At 41.5% G+C, this 26,551-nt stretch overlaps 1 protein-coding gene across 6 annotated transcripts in view; it reads right to left on the bottom strand.

Annotated features, from left to right (window-relative positions):
• Window positions 1-26,551, bottom strand: part of FGFR2 (fibroblast growth factor receptor 2) — a 97,548-nt gene that overhangs the window by 15,963 nt on the left and 55,034 nt on the right. For 5 of the 6 annotated variants that reach the window (XM_035547850.2, XM_035547848.2, XM_035547852.2 and 2 more), the window contains 4 exons: window positions 15,621-15,811; window positions 12,981-13,125; window positions 10,753-10,955; window positions 2,207-2,358 (listed from right to left, as the gene is read on the bottom strand). In XM_035547850.2, the coding sequence (XP_035403743.1) occupies window positions 2,207-2,358; window positions 10,753-10,955; window positions 12,981-13,125; window positions 15,621-15,811 (691 nt within the window). The remainder of the gene's footprint in view (window positions 1-2,206; window positions 2,359-10,752; window positions 10,956-12,980; window positions 13,126-15,620; window positions 15,812-26,551) is intronic. The other variant, XM_035547851.2, reaches the window with a different exon arrangement.

Below are 26,551 nucleotides of genomic sequence, written 5' to 3'. Positions count from 1 at the left end.
GTACAGTCTGTTTCTTGGCTGCAGGCTCGCTGCTGCCACAGCTGTCATGGCTGAGGGTAGCAGAAGACACCTCCTCCCTGCAGCACCCGGGCTCTGCTCAGAGCGGGAAGCAGTCTGGGGGAAAGTGAAGCCCCGTTATCATCCTGTGTCGATGTAAGGACCCTTTTAAGAAGGGCAGTCACTAACTGGGCCAGGTGCCTACGCCACTCCACTTTGTGGAGCACATCCCTGCAAAAGCTCAGCTATAACAGACAGAGACTTCAATCCCAACTTGAGGAGGATAAAAAGATAAAATACAACAAAAACTTCAGAGCCTCTAGGCAAGATCTTTTTTGTTCCAGCACAATGCTCACAGGCCAGATTCTGTCTCCTTTTGTCGCAAAGAATATTGTTTAACTCCAGAAGCAGTGCTGAAGCAGATGTCACAGAGAATGCTGAGCGAACTTGATCCAGTTAACATTATCCAGTGCTGGGGCCAGATTTGGACAAGCATTTTCGTATCCAAGTTCTTACAGTCATGGCTTCCCATGGTCAAAATCAGGATTCACAGATACGACGTAGGTAGGGGCTGGTTGCCAAAAGCATGGACTTCTGTGCTCGCCTATGAATCCCAGGGGGTTGTCGTACCATCAGCAGAAGGCTGTTAGACCGGGGCTAAGTGGTTTGCAAACCCTCCTTGCTTATCTGCTTGGGCAAGAGATAGAGAAGCAAAGGGCGCTTCCTCCCCAGGGCAGCCCACAGACACTTTGTCAAGCATGGTCTCAGCTGTGGTGAGAACTCCTCAATCTGTTTTGGATTGGTTTCTAAAGCAAACGCTGGTTTAAAAAGGTGCAAAGACTGAAGGGCAGCATATGCTATGCTGAGGTCATCCTGCACTTTATCCAGAACTGAAATTGAATTTAGGATCTTGGCAGAGAACAAACATTTGCATTGGAAACTGGTTAATTTATGTGCTATTGCCCTGCTAGGACTAAAGTAACAAACCCCTCATTGTGTGCCTCTTGCCCCCCAACCTAATAAACTGCCTCTAAATAGCCTCCTTTCATTGGAAATCTGCTCCACCTACATTTGTGCTGAATGTTGGTTTTTAATGTTTAGCACTCTAAAATTTTCCGCATTTAGTGTATCCCCCAAGGGTATGGGCTGACAGAAGTATGTATACAGGCCCCCACTGTTGACTAGAATCCTGCAGGTGGCAATTAGTGCATTTTGCACTAATTTTCAGCTACATAATTATTTTAATTTCCAGAACAGTTGTCAGGAGGTTCAAAATTACGGCTCTGCTATCCAAAAGTTACAGTGCTGAGCTTTCAAAGAAAACTGTTCATGATAAAAGGTATTAGTTTCTCAAATCCACCTAAAGACTTCTTAAAATTAGTATCAGATTTCATATATAATCCTGGGTCTACCTGTATTACTATTATCTATTTTACAGGCCAACTTTATATTAAGCAATATGATCATAGCTCTGATTATTCAGCAGCTCATTTTGTATGTTATTCAACAGACTTCAAAGAATTATTTAGCCCTGTTAATTTAAATGTATCAAAATTCAGTACATTCTGCTTGCAACCTAATACTTTTAAACCACAGAAATTGTACACACAAGTACATAATATGCAAAATTCCCCACTAAATCAAAAATGATCACCATTAATACAGGTTAATACTAAAGCAACAGAAAATCCTTTCCATAAGGTCTAAGTGAAAGAAAAGGTTGTCTAATTCCATATTCTAGACTTTCTCTATCTCCTACTTGACATTGTATTACATATTTTATAAACATTGCCGAATAATGTACCAAACTAAAAAACATGGTTTAATGCACAGAGGTAGTGCTTGGGCAAATCTGCCCTTTAACTATGGTTGTACACTGATATCTCTCCCAGCCTAGATCATATATATTTTTAAATAAAATTTCAGATTCACTCCTAAATGAAGAGTTAGATTTCAGCAAAGTATCTGAAAGCCTTTAAGAAATCAGAAAATAAATCAGAGCAACAGGCAGAGGAAATTCTACTTCCATTTAAAATAATAATAATTCAGATAATTGAATTGGATCTTGATCTTCAGAGAAGGCTCAGGTAATTGAGATTTTCTTTCAGCTAAAGAAACCCTGAGAGACATTGGGAAAGAAGCTCCCTCTCATACGGTGTCATGTTGTATAGATGCACCTAGGTACCACTAAGGGAAACAGGCTACATACTTATCTCTCGGGAACTCCCATTTCGGGTCTTCTGGCAATTCATATTCCGAGACTCCTGCCAGCATTGGGGCATCAGCAGTAGAGGAGAGGCGAGTAGTTATCCTCACCAGAGGCGTGTTGGAGTTCATGGAGGAGCTCGAGTCGGCTGACACCTGTTGTTGCAATGCAAGATACAAAAAACAAAAAGAGGCAGAGATGTAATCTTGGACCAAAAGCTGAGGAACAGCAGTACATGAAAACTGAGCCAGCTAAGAACAGTGGTATTAGGGACTGAACCTCCTGTCTTGTTTGTAGTGAACTGTTCTCCTACATTTACGTTTCCCTGTAAGCACAAAACATACTGCAATTGCTGCCCTGACTGCCAGTCTGTCCCATAGGCTGAAAACCATTGAATGAAATTTTAAAATACATTCACTCAGAATGGAATTTAAATGTATGCTTCTTGCAATTTATCAATTTTTTTTTTTAATTTTTAATCAAGTGAGTATTTACAGCACCACTCTCAATGGGCAGCTTCTACTGTGAGCAGAGGTTACCAATAAGCTCTCTTCTACTCATTTCTAGCTTCCCTTGTCATCATTTCTTTTTCCAAATCAGTACAAAATTTAGTATTTTTAGGTGTTGCTATTAAAGTAAAATTTTCATTTTTTAACTAAAAAATGGCATTTTTGCAAAGGCTCCTTCCATTTTTTCCACCAGTGCCAGTGACCAAGGTCACATGTTACTGTGTAGAAAATGTTAGATATTCCTTCACGTGTTTTCTAAACATTTAATATTGAAAGTATCAAAAAGCTATCACAACAGTTAGGGGTACTTCAGTTTTCAATGAACTCCATTCTTAAGCAAAGATTCTGCAAGTGAGGCAGAAAAGAGCTCATAAAAAAACATTTCATGTCCAACACTTCAAAATGTAATTCACTTTGAGTACGATTTGTCATCGTCTTTAACAGAAATACATTTTCCTTAGAGCATCAAAGGATAATAAAATAGATAATAAAGAAATAATGATAGCTGCTTTGAAAGCTGAGCTATTCCATCCACATAACAAATTTCTGTTGGTGAAAATGGTGCGTCGTCCATAAGGTTCTCCTCTTAAACCTGCAAACAGCCTGCTGTCTGCAAAAGTGCATACCAAAAATGCTTGTATTGCCACCATGTTCCCTACTGTAAGAGTAAATCCTCCTCATCTCTTCAGGCCAAGAGAATCTGTGCCAAGCCCATAACTGGTGGCCGTGGTGGGACAAAGGTCACGTCGCAATGCAGTCACTGGTACCCATCCTCACATCAGGTGGCAGAAGATACTTCTCGTCCAGCATCGTCAGGACCTTTCCCAAGCTGGAAGCCTAGAGCATCGGTATAACCACCCCCTCTTGACCTTTCTCCTTGTCATCTGGAGTCAACTTGCACACTAAGTTTGCTTATGTAAAGTGTCACCGGGTCACAATTTTGTTTCAGAGGTCTTAGAGCTAGATAATAAAAGCTGTTATAGGCAAACAGATCCTAATAGCATTAAAGTGCAAGTCAGTGATATACAGTGATACGAACACAAAATCCTCTGGTCTCTGTGACATCTGGTAATTTAAGGGAGTACGAAGTTGCACTCACGTCCAACTAACAATTACAAGCCACCGAGTTACTTGAGCTTCTCAGCATGGGGCTGAAAGGCTTTTGCAACCACATCGTGCTCTTACACAATGCGTTTTGACAAGACGAGGTTATGGCTCTCAAATTTCTCATCATGGTTTTGACAAACTTTTGGCTTAGAGGTCTTTTTCCAGGTAGACAACTTCAAGCCCATCCCAAAAAACAGGTTTGGGTTCTTGGCACATTTTTCTTAGGCCACAGATTAAGACTGGAAAGGGGTTTCATAAGGAACAAAGTGTTAAGGACTGCTTTCAAAAGATTAACTTTGGTAACCAGTTTTGCAGCTGACCGACAGACTTTCCTTGACACCAGAAACTCCACCTTCTGCTTGCATCGAGATGTATGTCTAGGAACAAGCAAGTACAACCGCACAAATAAAGCTTCCATTCAAACACGAGAGCTGGACCGCCTTCCCCCTCGCCCATCCCACTGTTGTTAGCATTAGTGTTTGCTTTCTGCAAATATAAGTACCTGGCACATTCCTCTAGCGTAATAAATACAGTGACCACTTGGGATACAAACAGAAAACAGCTATTAATGCAGACTACGTAGCCATAAATAAACCAGTAAATGAATGCTGAACAGAGCCCTTAGAAAGGGGCACTGCTGTGCCCAGCCCACGGAGGAACACACCTGCTGATGCTGAGTTGCTTGCTCAGAGCTGTACGGCAAGTCAGCAGGAGAACCAGGCCCACAGTCACATTTTTACTTATTTTTTCCCCTCATTTTCATGATAAAAATGACGCTGAATGAAATGAACCAGCCCAGCACCAAGAAATGTACAAATCTCCACATTGTGACAACTCCTCTCTCCCTGAAGTCCAGTTTTCTCCTATTTCTGATTTCAATTTTTTCATCTCTCTCACTGCAAAGCTGCTGCTAATTCTCTACAACCACTTCCTCCATATTTCCAAAATCCACCCACTGTTCTCCAGCCATTCTACCAAGATTTTTTATTCAATATTTATATTTTAAACATCATGTTTACGTTCTTGCCTTCGTTTGTCATCATAGACATTGTTTTTGTGGGACAATATGAAGGCATGGAAGTGAAACTGCAAAATTTAGATGATACCCCTTGGGCATCAGAAATGGACCAAAATGTTCTGGGGTCTTTTTCTTCAAGAACGCTATTTTTATTCGACATTGTTCAGATCTCTGCAAAAGCTCCATCTTTCCACTAGCTCTTACAATCACAACTCAGCAACCTTAGAGTAGTAAAAACTGGTAAATGTAAACATGCAATAAACCGAAATACTCCAGTGATGCATTTCAAACACAGAAGTTAAATAATAATAATGCTATAGAAAAATAAATGAAACATTTTGCCAGTTTCCCTTTCAACACAATTGAACGTGTTTACTTCACGCAATAAATGGACAATTGGCTAGAGAGGCTCTAGCTAACCAAAGCGCATTAACTTGGAGAGGAATGATGAGAAATCCAGAGGAGCTACTCAGTGTCTGGGAGAATTAAAATGGACTGCACTCCCAGGGAATATTCTTCTGATTGACTAACTGGAGCAGTGCAAGTGGTTACAGGAGCTGAAGGGCTATAAAAGTCTGCTCCAGAGAAGACTAAGCCAACCCAGGCTGGACTTCAGTTGGAGGAGATTTTCTGTTTTCAAATGGCCTTTTCCCTTTTATGCAATAGTAAAGAATTAACCTTTGAACTCATCCTTTAAGCATCTCCTTTCATTGCTTTAGAGTGCACTATAAAACAATGAGGAAAGCCCTACATATTCGAAGGTCAGTAGACGTGGTCAACTTTAATCTGCATGTGTACACATAAGGAGTAGAGTGTAGAAAGCCTTTTTCCAGCCTGCAACTTTCCCCTTTCTACCTGCAGCACCACCCTCCAGGCCCTTACCACGCAGGTTCAAAAGCAGTGATGGTCCTGTGAGGAACCCCACATCTCTTTCTCCTTGGTTTCAAGTATGTGAGTGCTTTTTTTTTGGTTTCAGCGCAACAATTCAAGGCACATAGGACTCAGGGGTAACAAAGGTCATACTGAGATTTTGGAGCAAGCTTGTAATTATACGAGGCCAATATACAGACCCAGGGCCGCTTTTGGGTCTACAAGGTGCCATAAAGCAGCAGGTAGAAATTTGGTCAAAATGCACAACCTTCTTGGGCGATTCCCCAGCCCACCAAAACATGCTGCTATGTTGGGACATGACAAAGCAACAAAGCAGAGCTGGGACAGAGAAGCAAGGGTTCACCTTGATATGGGTGAATGAGCCATCTTCATGCTCTACTCACTGCATCGGTAATGCCTGTTTTAAGCGATGACGCTACACTGAGGAGACATTTTGGGAGCTTGATTAAAGCAAGAAAGGCAGAAGTCAGCTCGACACAAGCAGAACACGGAACGGACTGCTGTGCTATATGTTACCCCCAACAAAAGGTAGTTCTCCACCATAAAACGTTTCTTGTGTGCTTCCTTTCCATTTCTAGGTCAGAACCAAGAAGAATATCAGCTTCAGACAGATCCTCAACCCCATTCTTGGGCTTTAGAAGGAGAAAAGCCCTCTGTCTCCGAACCTCATGCACCAACGCATTGTTATATCCCCATTTTAACTGTATATTTGTTCTTCAGCCAACATGCTGTATTTAATCAGCTTTGAGATAATACTTCGCAAGCATTTCTAAGCAGTGGAGCATTTAAAACTTAAATGAATCTTTAAATGCTATGTGGCAAAATCAGCTGCAGAGCAGTGTGTAATTGTCTGTAATTGATTATGAAGGGTGTTTTCCTCCACTGATGATTTACACCATATCCTGAAGCTTAGATCTGTCAGTTCTGGCACTCATGCTGTGAGATTTTAGCAGCCATGCAGCGATTTCCTATAATTGTCAGTCTTTTTGAAGGCTCTGCTATAAAAGTTAATTTGAAGTCATATGCATATATGTATATAAATATAATTGGTAAGCAATGCAATTAGCTGCTGATAGAAATGACCCATCTCAGCGACATGATCTAGGAAAATATAAGGTAAATTCACTAGATGGAATGTAAGGATTCATGATGCAAGTACTTGCACTTAAAACACTTGCACATGCCCAATCCTTTCATGAAAAGATTTCTTTTCAAAGGACTTACATAACAGCAATATAACAAAGAGTACAACTAGGCAAGTCAACAGTTTCTATGTAGGGAAACCCAAGGATAAAGCAAGAAACTAAAGTATGTATTGCAGTAAATTCCTTGCAACACGTCCTACTACAAGTTATCTATTAATCTTTGTATTTCAGAGGCTATTCCTTGAAACGAACGATACTTTCACAGCTCAACACTAGATGCAATACTACAGTTCTTTACTTGTTCCAGATTACTCTTCTTTTTCTCAGGCTCCAGCTGCCATCATCCTTTTGAATACAGCTATTTTGGTTGGTGAACCTCAGTCTTACTTTAGACCAACCAGTCTTTTCTCATCGCAAACATGTTCACTGCATGTTTATGAACAACCACATTACATGTAAATTAATGTGAATGTATTTAAAATACTAAGCAAAAGAAATCATTCCTCCCTTCTAAGACAGACACACACACATAGCTGAGTGGTCCAAAGTTCCACAAAATAAACGCACATCCTATCGACGACTACTCTTTACCCTTCAGTTGGAAGAACCTGTCACCTAAAGCCCATGCTGCAAACCAGCTCGCAATGCTCACTCCTGCAAATCCTTCTTCCCACCTCCTCGCGAGCTGGTGCTCCCATGCAGAGCGTGGCTAATCCCAACGGAGCACTGCAGCTCTCTGTAACTGCTTGCTAGATTTCCCTGTGAGCAGTTTCTATTTCGAAAACCAAGTACCAGATCCGAATGAGGCTTAGGACTGCAGGGGGAGGGAACTGATAATTCCTGACTTCATCATGACCCTTCCTATGAATGCAGAGAGAACCGCATTTTGGCAGGAAAAAATGCCTGCGTGTGGGGAATGATAAAATCCTGTAGTAGCTCAGACTAAATAGTCAGTGTACGAGAATCCAGGCCTGCAAATCAAACCATATGTTACTCAGCAAGACTCTTATCCCACTTAGACGAGATGGCATCATGGCCATGCAAATGCCTCCTCTTGAACCGGTATTATTTTCATATCCAGATCCTTAGGGAACTTGACCTCGAAGCAGAGAGCTTCCAAAACAATATCACAAATTCCCCAATACATGGCCTCATTTCCCTGGAATCCCAACAAATCATATCCACCGGCCCCGGCTCCCTGCCACGCTCACACCATCTACCTGTCACAAGCACTTCCCCTGCTCACTCGCACTTATCCTCCCGACAACTTGGCCACTTCTTCTGCTCTTCCCCTGCACAGCACAGCACGCAGCCAAAGGAGAGCCCTCTGCACCCGTGCCTCTAAATACAGGGTCAGTGACAAAGCCCTGCAAGGCTCTAAATGCAGTTATCTGAAATACAAATAAACAAAAAAGCAAGCCTGGTGGTACAACAAACCAATCTGAACTACCCAGAAGAACACACCGATTAAATAAAACACCTCCTGGATTATTTTTATTTTCATTTTTGATTTGTGACAATGGTTCTGAAACTGAAAACCAGCTTTAAAAGATGCAGAAACTCAACAACTGCCGCAGCCTTATAGACTGGCTAGACTGATAACTGAAAATCTAAGAAATCTTCATGGTTGATGAGCAAGTTTCCAGGGACTGCTAGTTTCATGCTGCCTTTGTAATTCAGTACAATCAGTGAGATGACCAGTGAAATCATAGAAACAGAAATATAGATTTCTTCTTAATATTTATAGTAGCTGTTTTCCTCTGTGAAAATATGACAGCAGAGAGCCCTTGAATGAGAAAGTCCTGTAAATGAAAGTACAGTCAGGAGAATTGAGAATGATGGAATTTTTGCTCGTGGGTTGAAATAGGATTCTCACTTTCAAAAACATATTGTTTTTCAAACAAATAGTCCCACTTTAAAAGCAAAATGCCTTTTTTTTTTTTTTTCCTGCTAAGAAGTTTGAGAAAAACAAAGTTAACCGATAAAAACTGACCTGACAAGCATGTTATAAGACAGAGATGTTTTCCTCTGTGAAAACAATAGCTTTGGAGAAGTTCCATATTGCATCATTTAATGATAAACAGCAAAACTGTGGGCAGTGGTTGGCACTGGAGTCACACGCACTGAAATAACACTTTCCGCTCAAGGAACCATTTTCAAGGGACACAACTGAGCTCACACCAAACCCTGGGCATTTTTTAAGCCATCAACTTATCTCCAGGTTATGATGATGCTTTTATTTTCAGGCAGAAGTCTAACAAGCGTCTTTTATCTAAGCAGCTAATATTTATCTTTCTCTCTCTAGTTAAGTATACAACATTTGAAAAGCCACCTTTGTCCAGAAAACTACACTGAATTTTAGCCATGGAGATGTGTCAATTGAGCTGGGGACTTCTCACTCTTTGGAACATACTCATAGGCAAAAGTACCTCTCTTCCCCAGTGACTTTCAAGCAAATGAGAAAAATTACAACTTTTTTTTTTTTTTTTTAAAGTGGCAAAGCAAATCAAACAAGATAGGAATTAAAATTTTTGCTCAAAAAAACCCCAAACCAAATATTTTTCAGATCGGACAAAGCTCCTGTCCCCCACCTCAAGACTTTGTGAGACACCACCCCTTAGAGGATGACGGCTGATGCATTACAGGAGGGATTTCTCTGCTGCATTTCTAACCAAGTAGATTCAGAAAACAATAACACTGTTTGAAATCCCAATACCAAGCTCCACCCTAACTCTAAGCACATCCAAAGTTTCAAACACCCACCTCTACTGAAGATCTGTTTTTAAGGTACGGTATTACTGTGACAGCGATAACGTGCTGGACAGGCTACAAGAACCATCTGCAGAAATTCCGTCCCACTCATTAATGTTGCAGATGAACCAAACCCTCAGATCCACACTGCCCTGACCAGATCCAAGCCCCACAAAAGGTCCCTGTTGTTAATAGCGAGGTGAACCAAAGCCTCAGCTGCAGGCTGCCCTCAGCCCTGCAGCGCTGGCGGTCTGGGTGTGGGTCTAGGTGTCTATTCTGAAGACTCACTGCAAGACAATCAAAACAATCTAAAAGAAGTCTTTAGGAGACGATAGTATGTGGGAATCAGGGCTGTTTTGGCAAGCGATGGCCTGTGACAACGCCAAAGGCCTGTTACTTGTTCAACTGGTTTGTTGTTTGTGGCGCTGCCCTCTCCAGAAATCCTTGCTGCCAGTGACAAGTGATTGCAAAATCTACTTCGTGCAATCCTGTCGTGTGCATCTTACATCTGGCATTCGCTTTTGTTCCTCACTCAACAACATCAGCATCTTAACCAACTGCCTGAGATCTGATTTAGTATTGCCCCTATTTTTATTTTATTACAGTCTTTCTATTTTGAGGTGGATTCTGGATGCTGAGCTATGAAATTCCCTCCCCTCAGTTCTTAAAATTTTTTCCCAGAAAAATACCTCTCAGTATCTCGTACCTAGTTACTACAATAATAGTCACCTTAGAAACATTATAAATACACAATTAAATAGGATTCTGTTCCAAAGTCCATTTAAGTCAGTAAAAAAATTTTCCATTGACTTCAATAAGCTGTGGGATCAGGCCCCAAAATACTTCAAATAGATTTTTTTTTCCATCTATAGACTGCTAATACAGAACATATTCCTTTCTTTTCACATTTCTGCTCTGACATCCCTGATTTCCTTGCCTTGAAACACATAATGCTGCATTAGGATGTGCTTTCTTCCCATGCCAGCCTCCTAGGTGCCAGCCTAAACCCATCCCTAAATGCGGTTTGGTTTAATGCTTATTTATACCCCTTCCAAACAAAGCTCTCATCAGAAGGAGGTGCTGGCTTCGTGCTTTGGTAAAAGTTCTTCAAACTCTTTATCTACTTTCTGTTACCTGTCTGCGCAGAGGGATTCGCTTTGTCAGCTTGTGGACAGCCGGCTGGCTGCTGAAGTCGGGCTTCTTGGTGGTGTTCTTCATGCGGCACAGGATGACCGTCAGCACCATGCAGGCGATCAGGAAGACCCCTATGCAGTAAATTGCTATTTCCAGGTAGTCTGGAGATGTCGGATATTCTTTCTCTTTTTCAGGAGCTGGATTCGCAGGTTTTCGGGAGGGAACAATCATGCCACAGAGTTAGCACACAGTACAAGTATAGTTCAGCACAGTGCTTGGAACAACATGACATGGTAATATCAGCAGTTCTTTCCGTGACTTTGTGACACTCAGAATACTGTGGATATTTAGGCTATTTTGCAATCTGGGAACAATGCCTCTGTCTCTCACTGTTTTAACTTCTCATTTTGCCATCGTGTGTGCTTGTGTAAGTAAGTAGGCACATATAGACACGTACGTGTGTCTGCCTGCTCAGGTAGACAAACACACATCAAAATATTGAATGATCAAATCTAATTTCAGGGGAAAAGAAGGAACTGGAAGTATTCAAACTAGGTTCAGGTTCATTTTGTTGCTCAAGTCAAACTTCAAAAGCACTGTAATTATTTTTAACCACATAAAGGCATGTTTAAAGATATAATGTTGAATTTGCTAGCCTGAAAGAAGAATGTCTCAACTCGCAAATAGAAGTTGAGGCTTGAGTCTGCATTGCTTGTTTATCTGAAATTCTCTCTGGGAGCTTATAATACAGAAGGAAGGCAGGCTGGTCCCTCGCCTTGTTTCTAAATTTTGCTGAATTGCTAACAGCATGTCTTAGTGAGTGCTCCTTTGTCAGCCACGCTAAAGCTGTGTGTTTTAAGGAACTTCAACAGCGATTGCTAGGCTATGAGATTAGGTTTTAGTGGGAGTGGTTCTACCTAGCTGTTACTGTGACTGAAACCATTCTGAAATCATCTTTGAGACAGTTATATGTGCAAACACAGTCCCCTAATCCCTTATCTGGGATTTACCCCCCAGATCAACAGCATTCCACAGCAATCAGCAGCCACTCCACAAGCAATACGCGTCCAAGCTGAAATTTTCTTGTGCTTTGTTTGAGGCTTATAAAATATTCCATTCAAGAAAGTTGGTTAAAATATGCTGTTCAAGCACTTGCAAAATGCAAACACTGCTAGCAAAGCAAGATTTACACTGGTACTGCCTGCCTGCTTGGTGACAGACCACACAGGCTTGGTGTTCACGTACGAGTGAAATGTAGTAACGTTGCCTCATTCAGTATATTTTAAAAAGGGTTAAGAAATTATCTGCAGAAAGTTTCACTCATGTACAATGAATCTCGGCAATATGCACATGCAGGTTTTGTACTTCTTACTCAGAATTAACAATTAATAAATGGCAAGCACAAGATGACCCAGCAAACCTCAGGTGGTTCACATTTTTTTCAAAGGAACTCGTAAGGCAGCTGCCAACAGTTATAAACAAGAACATTTGACTAGTGTCAAAACCAACTATGGTTACATCTTCTAACAGCTGATAACAATTTTCAGGCAATAAAGCACATTGATGTTTGTTTCTTTTAAGGACAGAAACATCCACAACCCCAGAACAGCAAGACATGCTTTGCAGTAAAAGCAAATGACTACTTGTTTTCTTAGTGCATGCAATGTTTAAAGATGCATGGAGCTGATTCCCAAGATATGGAAGGCACTGCTTCTGTACATAATCCATTGGCATTAAAATTAGAATTTTCATTTAAAATTTGGATGATAGGTAAAAGTGAATTTCAGCATATTGAGTAGCTTAGGTACTTTGATGAATCAGTACATGATTATGGCCAAATCAGTCCCAAAGCTTCTTAGGAAACTCTGAATTTCCTCCTCTTGAAGTTTACAATGATTGATGTGGTGATTTTCAGTTACCACACTTAAGTGAGAAGGAAGCACAGCTTCCTATTGTTTTTGATGAACATTTAACAGATCTAAAAAATAATTAAGTGCAATAGCATTTTACTTTTTTTTAACGTTTTTGGAGTTTCAAATTAGAATGTCACAAGACAAACCATTGGCTTGAGACAAGTGTGTTTAAATAAATATTTATATAAAATCATTGTAAAAACGTTGAGGAAACCTGAAGTCATTTTCTGAGACAGAAGCTGTGCTAATTCTGCAGCAATCAACAAGGGGAAAAAAGAGGAAAAACCACTGAAAGAGAGCAGTGTATACCTGGCAGAACTGTCAACCATGCAGTGTGAAAGGATATCCCAATAGAATTACCCGCCAAGCATGTATACTCCCCAGCATCCTCAAAAGTTACATTCCGTATATAGAGAACCTCAATTTCTTTGTCCGTGGTGTTAACACCGGCAGCCTAGAAAAAAAAAAGAGGGAAGCAAGAGAAAAAGCTAGACATTGAGAGAATTCTTGTGGATAGGGAGATGAAGCCACAGGGCTTTGCACTTTGGAAAGGCAGAGGTGGAGAGATGCAAAGCTCCTTCCCCATCCACAGTCCCTCATCCAAAAGGCGTTTACCAACAGGTCCCAGCTCACCTCAGAAAGTCATCAACACCCTTCACCAGACCTACACTCACCACCTAGACATGCATGCAATCAAATGACATGGAAAAATTAACCCACAAAGATTTTTTTTCCTTCTTTTTCAATAAAGAGTTGAAAGAAAAACAGAGAGAAAACACAGTAGGACAGAACGTGGTATCCTTCACGTGTAGTTGCCTGTTTCAGAGGAATAAAAATATATTCTGAAAGGATGAAAGAAGATAAATTCTGCTCCAAAGGACACCACTTAACAAATGTCTCCAGCAATCTGTGGTACTTGCATCATCCACTGCACTAAAATACTGTACATTTTGCAGTGTTGCCAAATCTCAGAGTTCAATCTGAAATCCAGTAATATTTGACGGTTTGCTTAGGACCGCAGTGGACAGAGTCACGCTGGTAGGAAGATATCTATGCTCGTGTTCAGAGAGGATCAGTTGTGGCTCTCAGATGTGGAGAGAAACTGGATCCCAGTGGTGCAAGAACGAGGGAGGAGAAATACATATTTTTCTAAATCTTAGAGAGAGAAAGGGAGGAAAAAAATAGAGTATTTTTCTGCTCTTCTTCTGGACTTGCTAGATCTCTGCCATGACTGGTCATTATAGAGCAAACCAGTCGGTGTATCAGTGTTTATCCAAACTTTTACAAATAGATTGAATCCAAAATCCAGAGGCTTTTAGACCTGGGACTTTCCAACTATCCCAGGATGTGCGCAACAGGGCATCAGTGCCAATGCCTCTGTTATGGAGACTTAGGGAAATTATTTTAAAAAGAGATACTGTTGGGTTTTGCCTCTGTTCCATCATCACTTTGAAGTACGTGATGAGGGAATAAGCAATTTTTTACTAAATCATTTTCAAGTAAATTTAGTTGTGAGTCGTAGACACATCACTGCCAATCTTTATTGTTCGTGATGGATTATAACCCAGGCAATAATGGGCGAATACAACTGGGAAACACTCCCAGCCCTGCAGCGCTGCAGGTGATGTAGGAGGCCATAAGTGACTCAATTGACCTGGCTTATGCTTCAGTGGCTACTTACGTGAATGTTTCATATATATATACACACACATACGCACATATGTGTGTAAAATACATAAATACACCAATTAGACTGTAATTACATTTCCAACAAGTACCCTGTACGTGAATTACAAAAGTATGCAGAATTAAGAACAAAACTAAACATAGACGTGTACACACAGAGAGAGCAGATACAAGACAGAATAAAGATCAACATCAGAAACTACTGCTTGTGATACACACAGAATATTGTGGGAATTTTTCCATGGCTGCTGGTTTAATACCAGTTGCATCACCAAAGGAGGATTACAAATATACCACAAGGCCAAGGAGTTATCCTACAAGCTGCCTGCAGTTTCCCAAATCACCATTTTTTCCAGCTTCTACATCCAGCTTTCTTTAAAAAACATTGTTACCTTGTATACTCGGCAGAACAGAGAGCCAGGCAGACTGGTTGGCCTCCCCTATATAATTGGAGACCTTACAAATATATTCTCCAGCGTCCGCCTCTGTCACATTGTACAGTGTCAGCACTTCAGCATTGGAACTATTTATCCCCGAATGCTAGAATAGACCAATAACACAGGAGAACAATGTAACTGCTGCCCAAAAAGGACACAAATCTGTCTATGGTCCCACCACCAACACATCATATGAATATGCCTTCCACTTCATGCAAGCATCAGGGTCAAAACGTTGAGGGTTTGGGTTTTGCTTGTTTTCTGCTTTGTTTTTTTTTGTTTGTTTTTAAATCCAAAGCATCGCCAACCAGCTCAGAAAACTCCACAGTGCAGAACAACCCGGTGCCACTGATATGCCACATCACACTGGGGAAAAACAGACATCTTTGAAGGCTCAGCATGCAGAAAACCCAACCCTCCAACAAACTTTTGGCAGCAGGTGTCACGTAACTAAACAGTCTTTGAAATAAACAGGCTGAGGGAACATGAAAGAAATAGAGCACATACTCCCAGTATGTTATGGATGCACTCTAACAATATATAAATGTCAATAAAGATCCTTAAGAGGGTTTTCATTATTTTTTTTTCTGAATAAGTCATGCCTGAAATGTTTAGAGATGTAGGACTTCAAGGAAGTTTAAAAAAATGCGTCTACAAGCTGCATAATTACCATTTGGACCACCAAACATTTGTTTAACTTACTTTGTTTCTAACAAACACTTCCACTTTCAAAAGAGGTTCAGATCTCAGAATTCTTGGATTCACATCAACTAAATACAATGCTTTAAAGAAGTTGTCACCACCGCTAGCATCTGCAATGCCTCACCTTTAAAACCTGGAGATACGGCAGTCCATCTGGTCCGTATTTACTGCCATTCTTTTCTACATGTTTTATCCACTGAATATGAGGTTGAGCATCACTGTAGACTTTGCAGACAAACTCGACGTCACCTCCGACTACTGCAGAGGCATTTGCAGGAAGGCCAGCTTGGAGGATAGGCCTGTGCGGTGATCGCTCTGCTCAGATGGGGAGGGTGAGTGAGAGGGAGCAAGGGAGAGAAAGAGAGAGAAATAAAGATGCATAAATAAGCAGAGCTGCCAAGAAAACTGCAAGTGAACTTGAGCCAAAAAGCCCTGTAAGCCTGTTGGCTGACTCCTCCGAAATAACACTGCAGCCAAAACGTATAACAAAAACTACAGTTCAAAGGAGATGACTTGAGCACTACACTTGTAATATAAAGAATAGCTATTTGGGGGGAGGGGAAAAACTTTGCCTAAAAGCTTTACGCATTTTTCATAGTCCAATCAAGCAAGAAATAAGTAAAATGCCTTCTTTTCTTTTTCAAGAGTTACTGTAATAAGTACCTCTGAGTTTTAAAACATACTAACTGGACTAAACCTCCACAAATTAGGAAGAAAGATTAATTTTAATTTCTTTTTAATGAATCAACAAGGTATTGAAATAAAAAGGAATTTCTCAAAACTAGCAGAAGCCTCAGCACTGAAAGGCACCATGGAGGACACATACCAGGTAGCTCACCTTTTCAAAGCACCGATCCATACAACAACGACAGGTGCTCTCTACACCCAGAGAGAGCAGCAGAAATTCCAATTTTTTGTTATTCTGAGCATGACACAAGGAAATACCTAGTTGTCTAGAAAACCACTGTATATTTAATGTGAGCTAATGCAGCTTTTCATCTATTGACTTGCCTAAGTATTTCATACATGTTCCTCATTCAGCCTGCATCGCTGAACACGCTGAGTGTAGCCTTTATCATCTGGGTGTCCAGAGAGCCACTGCAGCCAGCGTCCCTACTGCAGCTTTGTGCATGTCTTTGAGCAAAGCAGGGATGGGAGCCTTGCCCTCAGCTACGATGGTGAGGCAGCTTTCCACCGCCCTCACCAAGCCTGAAAGCTGCTCAGATCTCCTGGGTGGTAAGCAGGGCACCAGCCCAGCTCCCAGGTCTCTGGGGCCACCAGCAGCCTTTTTTGCTGGGCAAGGCAAGTAGGCAAAGCATAAGGACTTTTCATTTGACCACCACATAAGGGAAAGCCCTCAAAATGGCAGCACTAATTACCGAATCTTTTTATTATTCAGTGAGCAGTATGGACAACAGCACCAGCCCCCCCAAAAAACCTTCATGGAGCTGTGGCTTTTCGTCATCTAAGTGGGAACTTCCTCTTCATGAAAACTTAACTCTGCCCTTTCCTTCTATAAGAATATAAAGTTAATAATGACCTCTGTACACATTCAACCTGTGAATCTAAAGTGAAGAGCCCACTGCTCATCACTGCCTGAGCTTTTCTTTCCTCTTGCTCCAGGAATTCTTTCGAAGATCAGGAAAAAAAAGAGAGCGAATCTAAATATTTATTTTTAGAGGCTGTACACTGGGAAAGCTTTGACGTTAAGAGCCAAATCAACTGAATTTCAAATCAAGCACTCCTTAAACATACTAGTTTCCAATAAACTGTTTCACAAGCAAACATTGCGAGTGTAATAGCAAATAATGATGCCCGTGGAACAATGGGATCTTTCATACAGTCCAATATATTTGGCATGCGGCAAACATCTACTGGGAATTTATTCACCGAGGCTACGCTGGCAGCATACTACAAAGCAGCAGTCTTATTTTACTTGTGGCAAAAGTGCATTTGTATTGCATTTATTAAATTATTCCATGGCTATGTATGTCATTTTCAAAAGATCTAGGAACGGTTTAACCTTTTTTTTTAATTTGTAAATTACAGTAGAACATATAAATTACTATTTTACAGTTCTGGAGAAAACTTTTAAAAGTTTCTCACCTTATGCTAAATAAGCTCTAATTTCACCTCCCTCGCTCCTTCATTTGGGTACAAAAACAGCAAGCAAAATCTCTCTTTAATAGAAACCTTACACCATCTTCCAAAACTTATTACAGCTGCCTTCAGTATAAAATGAAACCTTAGAGAATGTTATTTAAAATGTTTTTTAGAAGTCAGTAGGCCTCATGTTTCATTTCTCCACATCAGGGTTTGATTTCCTTTGTGACCTTACTTGCTGCCCTTAAACAAACCAGAGAATGAGGCCCGAAACATCTTGGAAAAGTTCCTACTATGCCAGCATCAACACACAAAATATGTTTAGTTTATCCTGATAGCCATCAATGATTTAATCTTTTATTGATGACTGTCAAACGTTTCCTCTACCAAAAAAGAAAAGGTCAAGCAAAGAAGTAAAAGGAAAGTTCTTGCATTCTTGTCCCAAATTCCTTAAAATCTAAAGAGTGGGTGCACATACAGGTAAAACATTTGTGAAATTTCTTCTGAGAGTAAGAAATTAAAAAAAGAAAAGTTAAAAAACAAACTTTAGTTACCCTCCAACATGTAGAGCGTTGATTATTGTTCGCTCAACTCCCCCGCTTCAGCAGAAGGGAGTATTCCTGTGTGCACACAAGCAAGCACAAAAGAACGTAACATCATGATGCAAACTCAGTGGGGTTTCATGACAAACCTGAAGTCCAAGGACCACAAGAAAGGCCATCAGCGTCAGGGAAAATAATAAAATATGGGCAAACTTCCACTAATTACGAATGACCAGCGATAATTCTGTACAGAACCATTTCTTGGCGAGTCATTTCAGAATGTTATCCTGTCTTCGCTATTTCTCAGCAAACCATACACATTTAAGGACTCTGTTTAAGTATACGTACTGTCACAAACCATGTTCATAAATCTCACATCACTATTTCACATGTAAAATACAACCCTAACATTTGTAAGCAGCTATCACCACTCAAACTACCGGCTACATTAATATTAGATGGAAGCAGTGTTTTCCTTTTTATTAAATACTAACCAAAGAGTTAAAGTTGCCTAAAAATATCTTAAAAGCTGGTAACACTGATTTTATCACTTGCCTTAAATAATACAATGATCATAATTAGGATCATCATTAAACTACAGTAACTACATACATCTCTAGTTATTTCACTCAAACAATTTTTTGATATGAAACAAGTTGACAACCAAGCTTGCAACTCTATCACTCTATTGATCTCAATATTCTCCTTCACTCATTGCTATTGAATTGAATCCGAACCTCAAGAAATAAATCTTTGCTATCTGACCGCTCAAAATTTAGTGTTCCACTTTCACTGCTAACACAACGCATTTCAAAAACAAGTCAACAGCATATGCCGTAACAGGGAAAATTGCCCCATAGATTAGCTGTTTTCAAGCATACTGAACACTACATCACAAAGACCATAAAAAGTAGTAGATAATAATTTTACTACCATAAATATTAGTTACTTAGTGAACTACAAACAGATTACAAGATTTTTCATAGATATGCCCTGCTTGCTTAAACAGTCTTTTCTGGTTCAACTGAAATGTTATGGATGTTTAAAAATGGAGTATATCTTCTGTATATTGACCTGAAAGTGAACCAAACTAATAATTATGTATACATCTCAACACATTATATTTCATTTTTGTTAGCATTCTTCCCAAAGAGTAACTTTATAAGACTTTTAGAAAGAAAGCATGCTTGTTTCTGGATTCCACCTTAACAAGCAGACACCAGTTTGCTTTCTCCAGTTTGCAGTTTGACTACAAAAAAAGGACAGCTCCATTTGAGGAGTCAATTATCTACAAAAGGCAGAGTGAAACTGATTGTTCATGGGAGGAATATCATATCCAAGGCTACAAATATCTAACTAAATAACCAGGACTTGAGCATTTCTGCTCAGAATTGCTCCAGCAATTCTGCTTGCTTATCTATAGGCAAACAGACTTGCTATCGGAAAAGACGACTGACAAAGAGAACTGCTCAATGACTCAGAAGAAACTGCTGTTTAGCCTGTTAATGTCAAAAACTTTAGAATACCTTCCTCCAGGAGAGGAAGTTACAAAGAATCCAAGAAAGCTGGAAAATACCAGGTTTCTTAGAAACGGTCACAATGGAGCGAGCTGCACAGGAATCTCCCAGCCCTGCAGGACACGTGGAGATGGGTGGGAAGGAGCTCATCCTGCCACCAATAGTGGAAGGAGAAGTGGATGGAAGAGCTACCCTTGAAGTGACTAGCGGAGCCCACACACTTCCCAAGGAGGTCCTGAAAATGTTTAAAGAGCCAGCTGTAAAGCCCCAAGACAGGTGGTTCCTACAGAAGGTCCTCATCTTTGATGTTTGGTTTCATCTTCCCCAATTGTTTTGCTGACCAACTGCAGCCAACACAGAGGGAAATCAAAGAGGTGAGAGACAGGAATGTCACGATGCAGACGCATGAGATGAAGATGCCAGGGGATGGAGGACAGTGATAGGGGCCAAAAGACAATTTCACAGTCAACAGCAAACAGAAGGTCAGATCCCACCACCCCAGTCCTAGGGCAGAGGGGTACAGGGATGGAAACACAGAGGGAAGAGAGGCTGCTTGTCGAGTGTGCCAGCTGAAGGAAGATGTAGGACAGGACTTACTTCTGCCAGAGGCTGAAGTGGAGCATACTGTGCCTGAAAAATTGCCACTGCCGCTACTGGAGTGCGCTGGCAGGGAGAGGAGACAATAACCCCGGAAGGGGTGAACTCCGGGTCCTATCCAGAGGCCAAGTCTCCTTAGCAACCTGGCTGTGCCAAGGGCTGAGAAGAGCTCTGGTAATTGTCTATCCAAGCCTCCCTGTCACCCCAGGACAGACAGTTCAGGACCTTTCATGGGAGCTAAAAGCCAGAACCAAAGCCCATTGAAGTCAGGGGAATAACTCACATGGAATTCAATGGGCTTTGGATAAGGCAATTGATTCATTTCAAAAAAATGAAAACTACTCTTATTTTCTCCTTTTGAATGTGCCTGTTTCCTCTCCTTGCAAATGTGTGATTCAAGTGCAAGCTAAGGAAATAAAAGCTGAATAGCAAATGCAAGAGTTCTGGGGACAATGGAGAGACCCTCCATTAAAATGGGAAAATAAAAGAAAAAGTAATCCAATTCTTTTCCAGAATTTTTCATTAGACAGACACATTTTCCAGAGCCTTTAATATCAATTTTGAAGTGTTACTGAATGCTTAGGAGTCATCTTGACAGCTAACACTGTGAAGCTACAGAGCTCCCTCCAAGGATGCCTCCAAGTGTGGCATCAGTAACCATTGTGGATCGATAGCCTTTGGTAGAGGTTCTGCATATCCAGCCATCGTGCAACATCTATTGTTTTGGAAAATGTCAATTATCCTTTAAATTATGGGTCTCAAAAATCATCCTATAGTCTTTTATACTAGACTGCAATTACATGCGCTTTCCATGGCTTTGGCTTCCCAGACTCACAGGACTGACTCTTCAGCCTTTTCATCACAGGCTTTTCTACCACACATTTGGGCTGAAATATTTCTCCCATGTTTCATCCTCATCGTATCGGCAGCACTCTCCCAGTGCTTCTGCTGAGCCATGTACCTAACATGGGAGGTCCCAGAAGGCAGCCAAGCTCAGAGAATGGCTGGAGGAACACCCTGCTACAAGGTTCCTTCCTTGAATGAACTGCACGTACCCTCCCCTATCCAACGAGGCCACACACCCATGGATACACACCTGCCTGACATCCCTCACGCCACCAATAGGCCCATGGACAAGCCTCATGGAGTGGGAAGATGACAGCATCACCCACCTCTGGGGTCACCCAGAGCCTGCTCGTCTTCCAGACTATTCCCACAGGACTATCAAAACTGCTCCAAAGGAAAACACAGCCATATGGTAACTTCACCATTGCCTGGGGTTGACGGGGAGGTGAAACCTCCCAACCTTCTCACAAGGCCAGTGCACACCATGCCACCTTGGAGCTGAAATATTGTTTCTTCACAACAGCAGCACGTGGTCAGGCAGCCCAGAATTAGCCAAACAAAGCCACTGATGAGCATTTCAGCTGCAGTTTGAGGGAACAATTCTCTCTACCTGCACAAGTCATTCAGTCTCTACACTCATTCAATTTTTGTAATCCCTGATGAGACTATACACATGCAAACTGTTACTGCTGGCTCTGATGATTTTTTTTGGAGGTGTGGATACCTACCATCAGGTGAGGGCATATACTAAAGCCACTGGGCTGAGCACAGTACACCAATCTGTGATCACTACCAACCTGGTTTAAATATCAACCATTAAAAAAGATTAATTCTTATGAATCTCTCACCATTCAGTGAGCAAAGACCCTTCATGTTTCTGTCCTGTTCTGCCTGACAGACAAGGAACTGGTTTGGAAGGAGAGGCATGAGCGTCACTGTCATTCAGGAAAGACCTCACCTACACAAACTGCTAATCCGGCCCCAGTTCATGAGCACTCGGAGCCTGGATTAACTATTGCTCTCTGAATTACAGAGCGCCTTTGAGGAGAGTTCCAGGAGCAGCCAAGGCCTGACGAACTGCAAAACAAGTTTCCCTATAAATCCAGCATTATCCAAGTTCATATGAAGGACCTGACTTGAAACGACACTTGCTTTCCATACCTCTAGGTGGAGTGGCATAGGAGGGGTCTAACCAAACAGATGTCAGAGTCCCCACAGGAATTTCCTCCTTCAGGGTAGCTTTCTACACACAGGCCAAGCCAAACCTTCACTTCCCTTCTCCAGCAATAAGCAATTGCTTATGGGGGCCTGTGCGCCATAAAAGGCTGGAAGGAAAACACTGCTACCTCCACTGTTTGCTCAGCGGTGCGGAGGAGTAAGGTTGGGTGCTGGCTGCTCTTGCAGAAGATCAGAAACAACCGAGCAGGTGTAGGCAAAATGTCTCTATTAATGAATGTCATACACGGTATATACGTGAGCCAGGAGCTGAGTAGCTTCTACCAGATGCACGTCAGTTTGGTTTCCCTTCTACATAATATGAAGCACTGCGTGTTGTTTATAGCCAATTCAGAAGTGCTGCTGAACTGTCATGTTCCATTTATATGAACATACATACACACCCCTCAAATCACCACCCCGGAGGTAATTTATACGCACCAAGGTATCATCCACAGTGTGTCAGAGACAATGCTCTCTTCACAAGCTCTCTGCAAAACCAGAAGATGCTTTAAGGCTACAAGGAGTAACAGATCACTCTCATTAAACGCTAAGAGATTAAGACCGTCCCTGGCAAGAGCACTTGACAAAGAGCAGGAGCCTTTCAGACAGACTAGCAGAATAGCCTGTGGATCAGACCACCATTACCAGTGCTAGTGAAATCATGCCTTACAAATTTTGGCATCTTTCAACAATAGGTACTAGCCAACAAGCATTCGTGCTATCCAGCATTCCTGTGCAGCAGGAGTCTCCCTGTGTAGCATTTCCTATCGGGCCAACGCTACTCGAAGAAGCAGCCTCAGAGGCAAGAGCTCCAAGGGGTGTCACTGCAGCTGGAGCTCCCGGCCCTCACACGTCAACCCAGCTAGGCCCAGAGCAGCACAGGGACCTGGCCATGGGGCTAGTGATGGGGCTAACCTCCTCAACCACTTTCTATTCTCCCTCTCTCCTGTAATTTAGGTGCCTTTGATATAAAGCTGAGGTATTTCTTTCCACAGTTGTGCCACACACTTCTTCAGTGCTAATTACAGGGCCCAAATGTCCATCAGGGACCAAAATCAGAAAACAGCCTGAAGTAAGACACCAAGGGACCAGGCCCCGTATATTCCCTGCTGTCACTGAACACTACTTTCTCATTAAATTAAATATTTTAACACTGATTATTAAACAACTTGCATCCTAAATGCTAACATTTTGTCACAGGCACCACAAGCAAGCATCTTCCTACCCTTAGCAAAACGTTTACCATCCCATCCAACCTCCCGTGCTACCTAAACCCTCCTTCTAACCAAGATCAGTCAAGTAGAAGGCAGTGCCTTTTTAAATCTTTGCAGAAACAAATCAGGTATATTCAAAACTCTTTGTCCTTGGCTTTACCACCTTCACCTCCAACTGGAAGTAATGGCAGTGTTTTTCCAGCAGGCAAAGCTCCCGCTGATGTTCTCCCATCTGTCTCTTTGGATAGCTCTACAGCGTAGCTTTCACTTGCTGTCCTATGTGCATTTTAGGTAAAATTCATCTCTGCATAACACCTTTACAGCATCAGTTCATCTGCACACCTTTTCTCATATGGCAGCAAGCCGGGAGGAAAAAAAAAGCTGCAGCAAGATTGATTTGGCTCAGCACAAAGCTTGATGTTGGTGGAAAAATCACAATCAGAACTAGCTAAAAACTATCGTTTCAGCTCACACATATATGGGGGGGTTAAATGAGACAGAAGAATCCCCAGCAAGTCAAGGGCTAAGGCAGACGACATGAACAATCTTATTGCAAAATGTGAAACCATCAACAGGGCTTTAGGACCAGTTTGTCCTTGTTGTCAGGGTGACATAGCATGGGTTTCACCAACGTTGTGGGACAAAAAAAGTCACAGCAGAAAGTTGTACAATGGTAATCCTGGGGCTCCCTTGCAATACCCCTCACATAGCATGTGCATAAGCAAAAACTTCGTGCATGTCTGAACAAAGAGGGGAGAGTCCTTACTTTGGTTTGAGAAAAGCATGGGAAACAGAACAATGAGGAGCTGAAATTTTCATTGAAATTCTTTCCAATGTGCCCTAAAAGAGACTGCAAGAGAAAATGAAAAACTACTTCTAACTTTCTCACAGACAAGTGGTAAAATTTTATTGCTCTGGCCATTTCCAGAGACTACATTATTTTCTATGCACGGAGATATCATCCTTTGTACTGTGCACAGCTCCCAGCACTCAGCTGCTCCACCATAACCGCAGAGACAATGCTGGGGTCCAGCACGGCTACTCTGGGCTCCCCAGCAGGCTCTGCCAAAGGTTTACCATATGCCTGGCAAATAGCATCTCTCCTACAGGGATGATGCCCTCTCCCAGCTGCAGTGGGTTTAACTCATCAGTGCACCCACCGATGCCATAAAGCATGCAGCAGGAGTGACTTTTGCTGCTGTTATTGTGACTTGACTGCATATTTTTTCATCCTCCAAATTTCTTTTCCTGCAAGCAGTTCTGCCTTCAAAGTAAAAACAAAAAAGTTTTTAAAGGTTTACATAAACTTTTTTTCTTCCTGCAGCACACTCACTATATTGAAGTACACAGGTTTGAAATTATCACAAGGACATCACAAGGGATTTTACCATCACATGGCCTGATGTCCCACCACCAGAATCACGCTTGTTTCTGCTACATGGAATCTGCAGCCTCTTCTGAGCATCAGACCAGATGCTGACGTGCTCCTTTACTGTTCTCAGGAAGACCAGATTATATATTATGTGCCATTACATTTCCAGCAATTCAAGCACAATCAGGCAAAGTTTTCAAGACAGAGTATGCAACAGCTTTAATGAAAAACACTTAGGCTGGGCATGCTTGAACACAAACTTTGTGCTTCAAAACAAGATTTTTTTTCTCTTATTTTTTACAGTTTTTGATCTCTCTTCTATGCTTGTTTTGTTCTGATTTGCAGCATATGCTTCCTAATCGACAACTTCTTACAAATGCAAAATCAGCACAGATATTTATTCCCATCTGTCCATCTATCAGTTGTTTACAGTGAATTAATATACGTGTCAACTTGTAAATACAGAATACATGAACAATTTTTGAACAACTGTTTTGATCACTCAGTTTACAATGGTGATCAAAAATCCCTGAAAATGCATGCTTTAGACTTCTACAAGTATCTTGTAAAAATGGCAAAAAACAATTCTATTCCAACTACTATAAAGTTGTATTGAGTTCTTCATTCAGATCAACCTCTGATAGTATCAGTATTTTTCTTCCATGAACAGTCAAAATTTTTTTACATATTCATGCAACCTTTTAAATAGCAACCTGAAAAAATAATCATAATATTTTATATTTACAGAGCAGTTCAATATTCAAAAGTGCTTAACAAACTATGATTTTTTAATGTGGCTTTTAAATTATAATTGCATTATATTTTACTTCTTTTTTACATTTAAATGCAGCAACTGCTGTTAAAGTTGCACCATGGGAGCAGGAGTAACCCAAAGATGACCTAATGACTCAAAATCCAGAAAAGCTATGAAATCCAGCCACCTCTGAATTTCAAGTGGCACGGTGGTTTGCACAGCAGAGAGAGGAGAGGACACCCGCATGCAGGCTGTCAGGACAAACTTTACTTAAGAACTACAGAATTCCACATTTCGCTGATTTGTCCACCCTTTGGTACTCCCAGGTGTCTCAATCTTATCCATCTCCCTCCAGTACCTATCTATCCCTCAAGGTCTTTTCTCTCCTGCACTGTAACACCCTGGGAAGAGCCCCCACACCCTTTCACTGCAGTATCTGCCCAGTCCCGTTGCCCCCAGCCTCACTACAGCCACACACAACCCTTGATATCTACCACTTCAATCTACTGTTCAGTGCCATCTCCGTCCACTTCCACCACTGCTACATCTCTTTTACCCCTCGTTTAATCCCCCAAACCCAACCTTGGGGGTGAGCGTCCCAGGGAAACGCTCGCCCCCAAGGGCGAGCATCCCAGTTAAAATTTGTCTCACTGATAGTAAGTGGCAGTGGGATTATCTGCAGGCACAGACGTGGCTTTCAACACGTGCCAACTGCACGTTGAACAACACAACAGTCTGCCTAGCATCTTCAGGCAGCCCCTGCAAATTCCTACTTGTACTTCCACGAGTGTGATATTGCATGAATTAGGAGGCATGATTAAAAATGATAATAACAGGGCTGAAACAATATCCTGTTCATCATTCATCAAAAGGAAGAGAAATACCTGCCTTG

The sequence above is a fragment of the Cygnus atratus genome, chromosome 7 (assembly GCF_013377495.2).
Source record: "Cygnus atratus isolate AKBS03 ecotype Queensland, Australia chromosome 7, CAtr_DNAZoo_HiC_assembly, whole genome shotgun sequence".
NCBI classification, from domain to species: Eukaryota; Metazoa; Chordata; class Aves; order Anseriformes; family Anatidae; genus Cygnus; species Cygnus atratus.
Note: the sequence above shows the minus strand (reverse complement) of the source record. Positions and strands in the feature narration are given on the sequence as shown.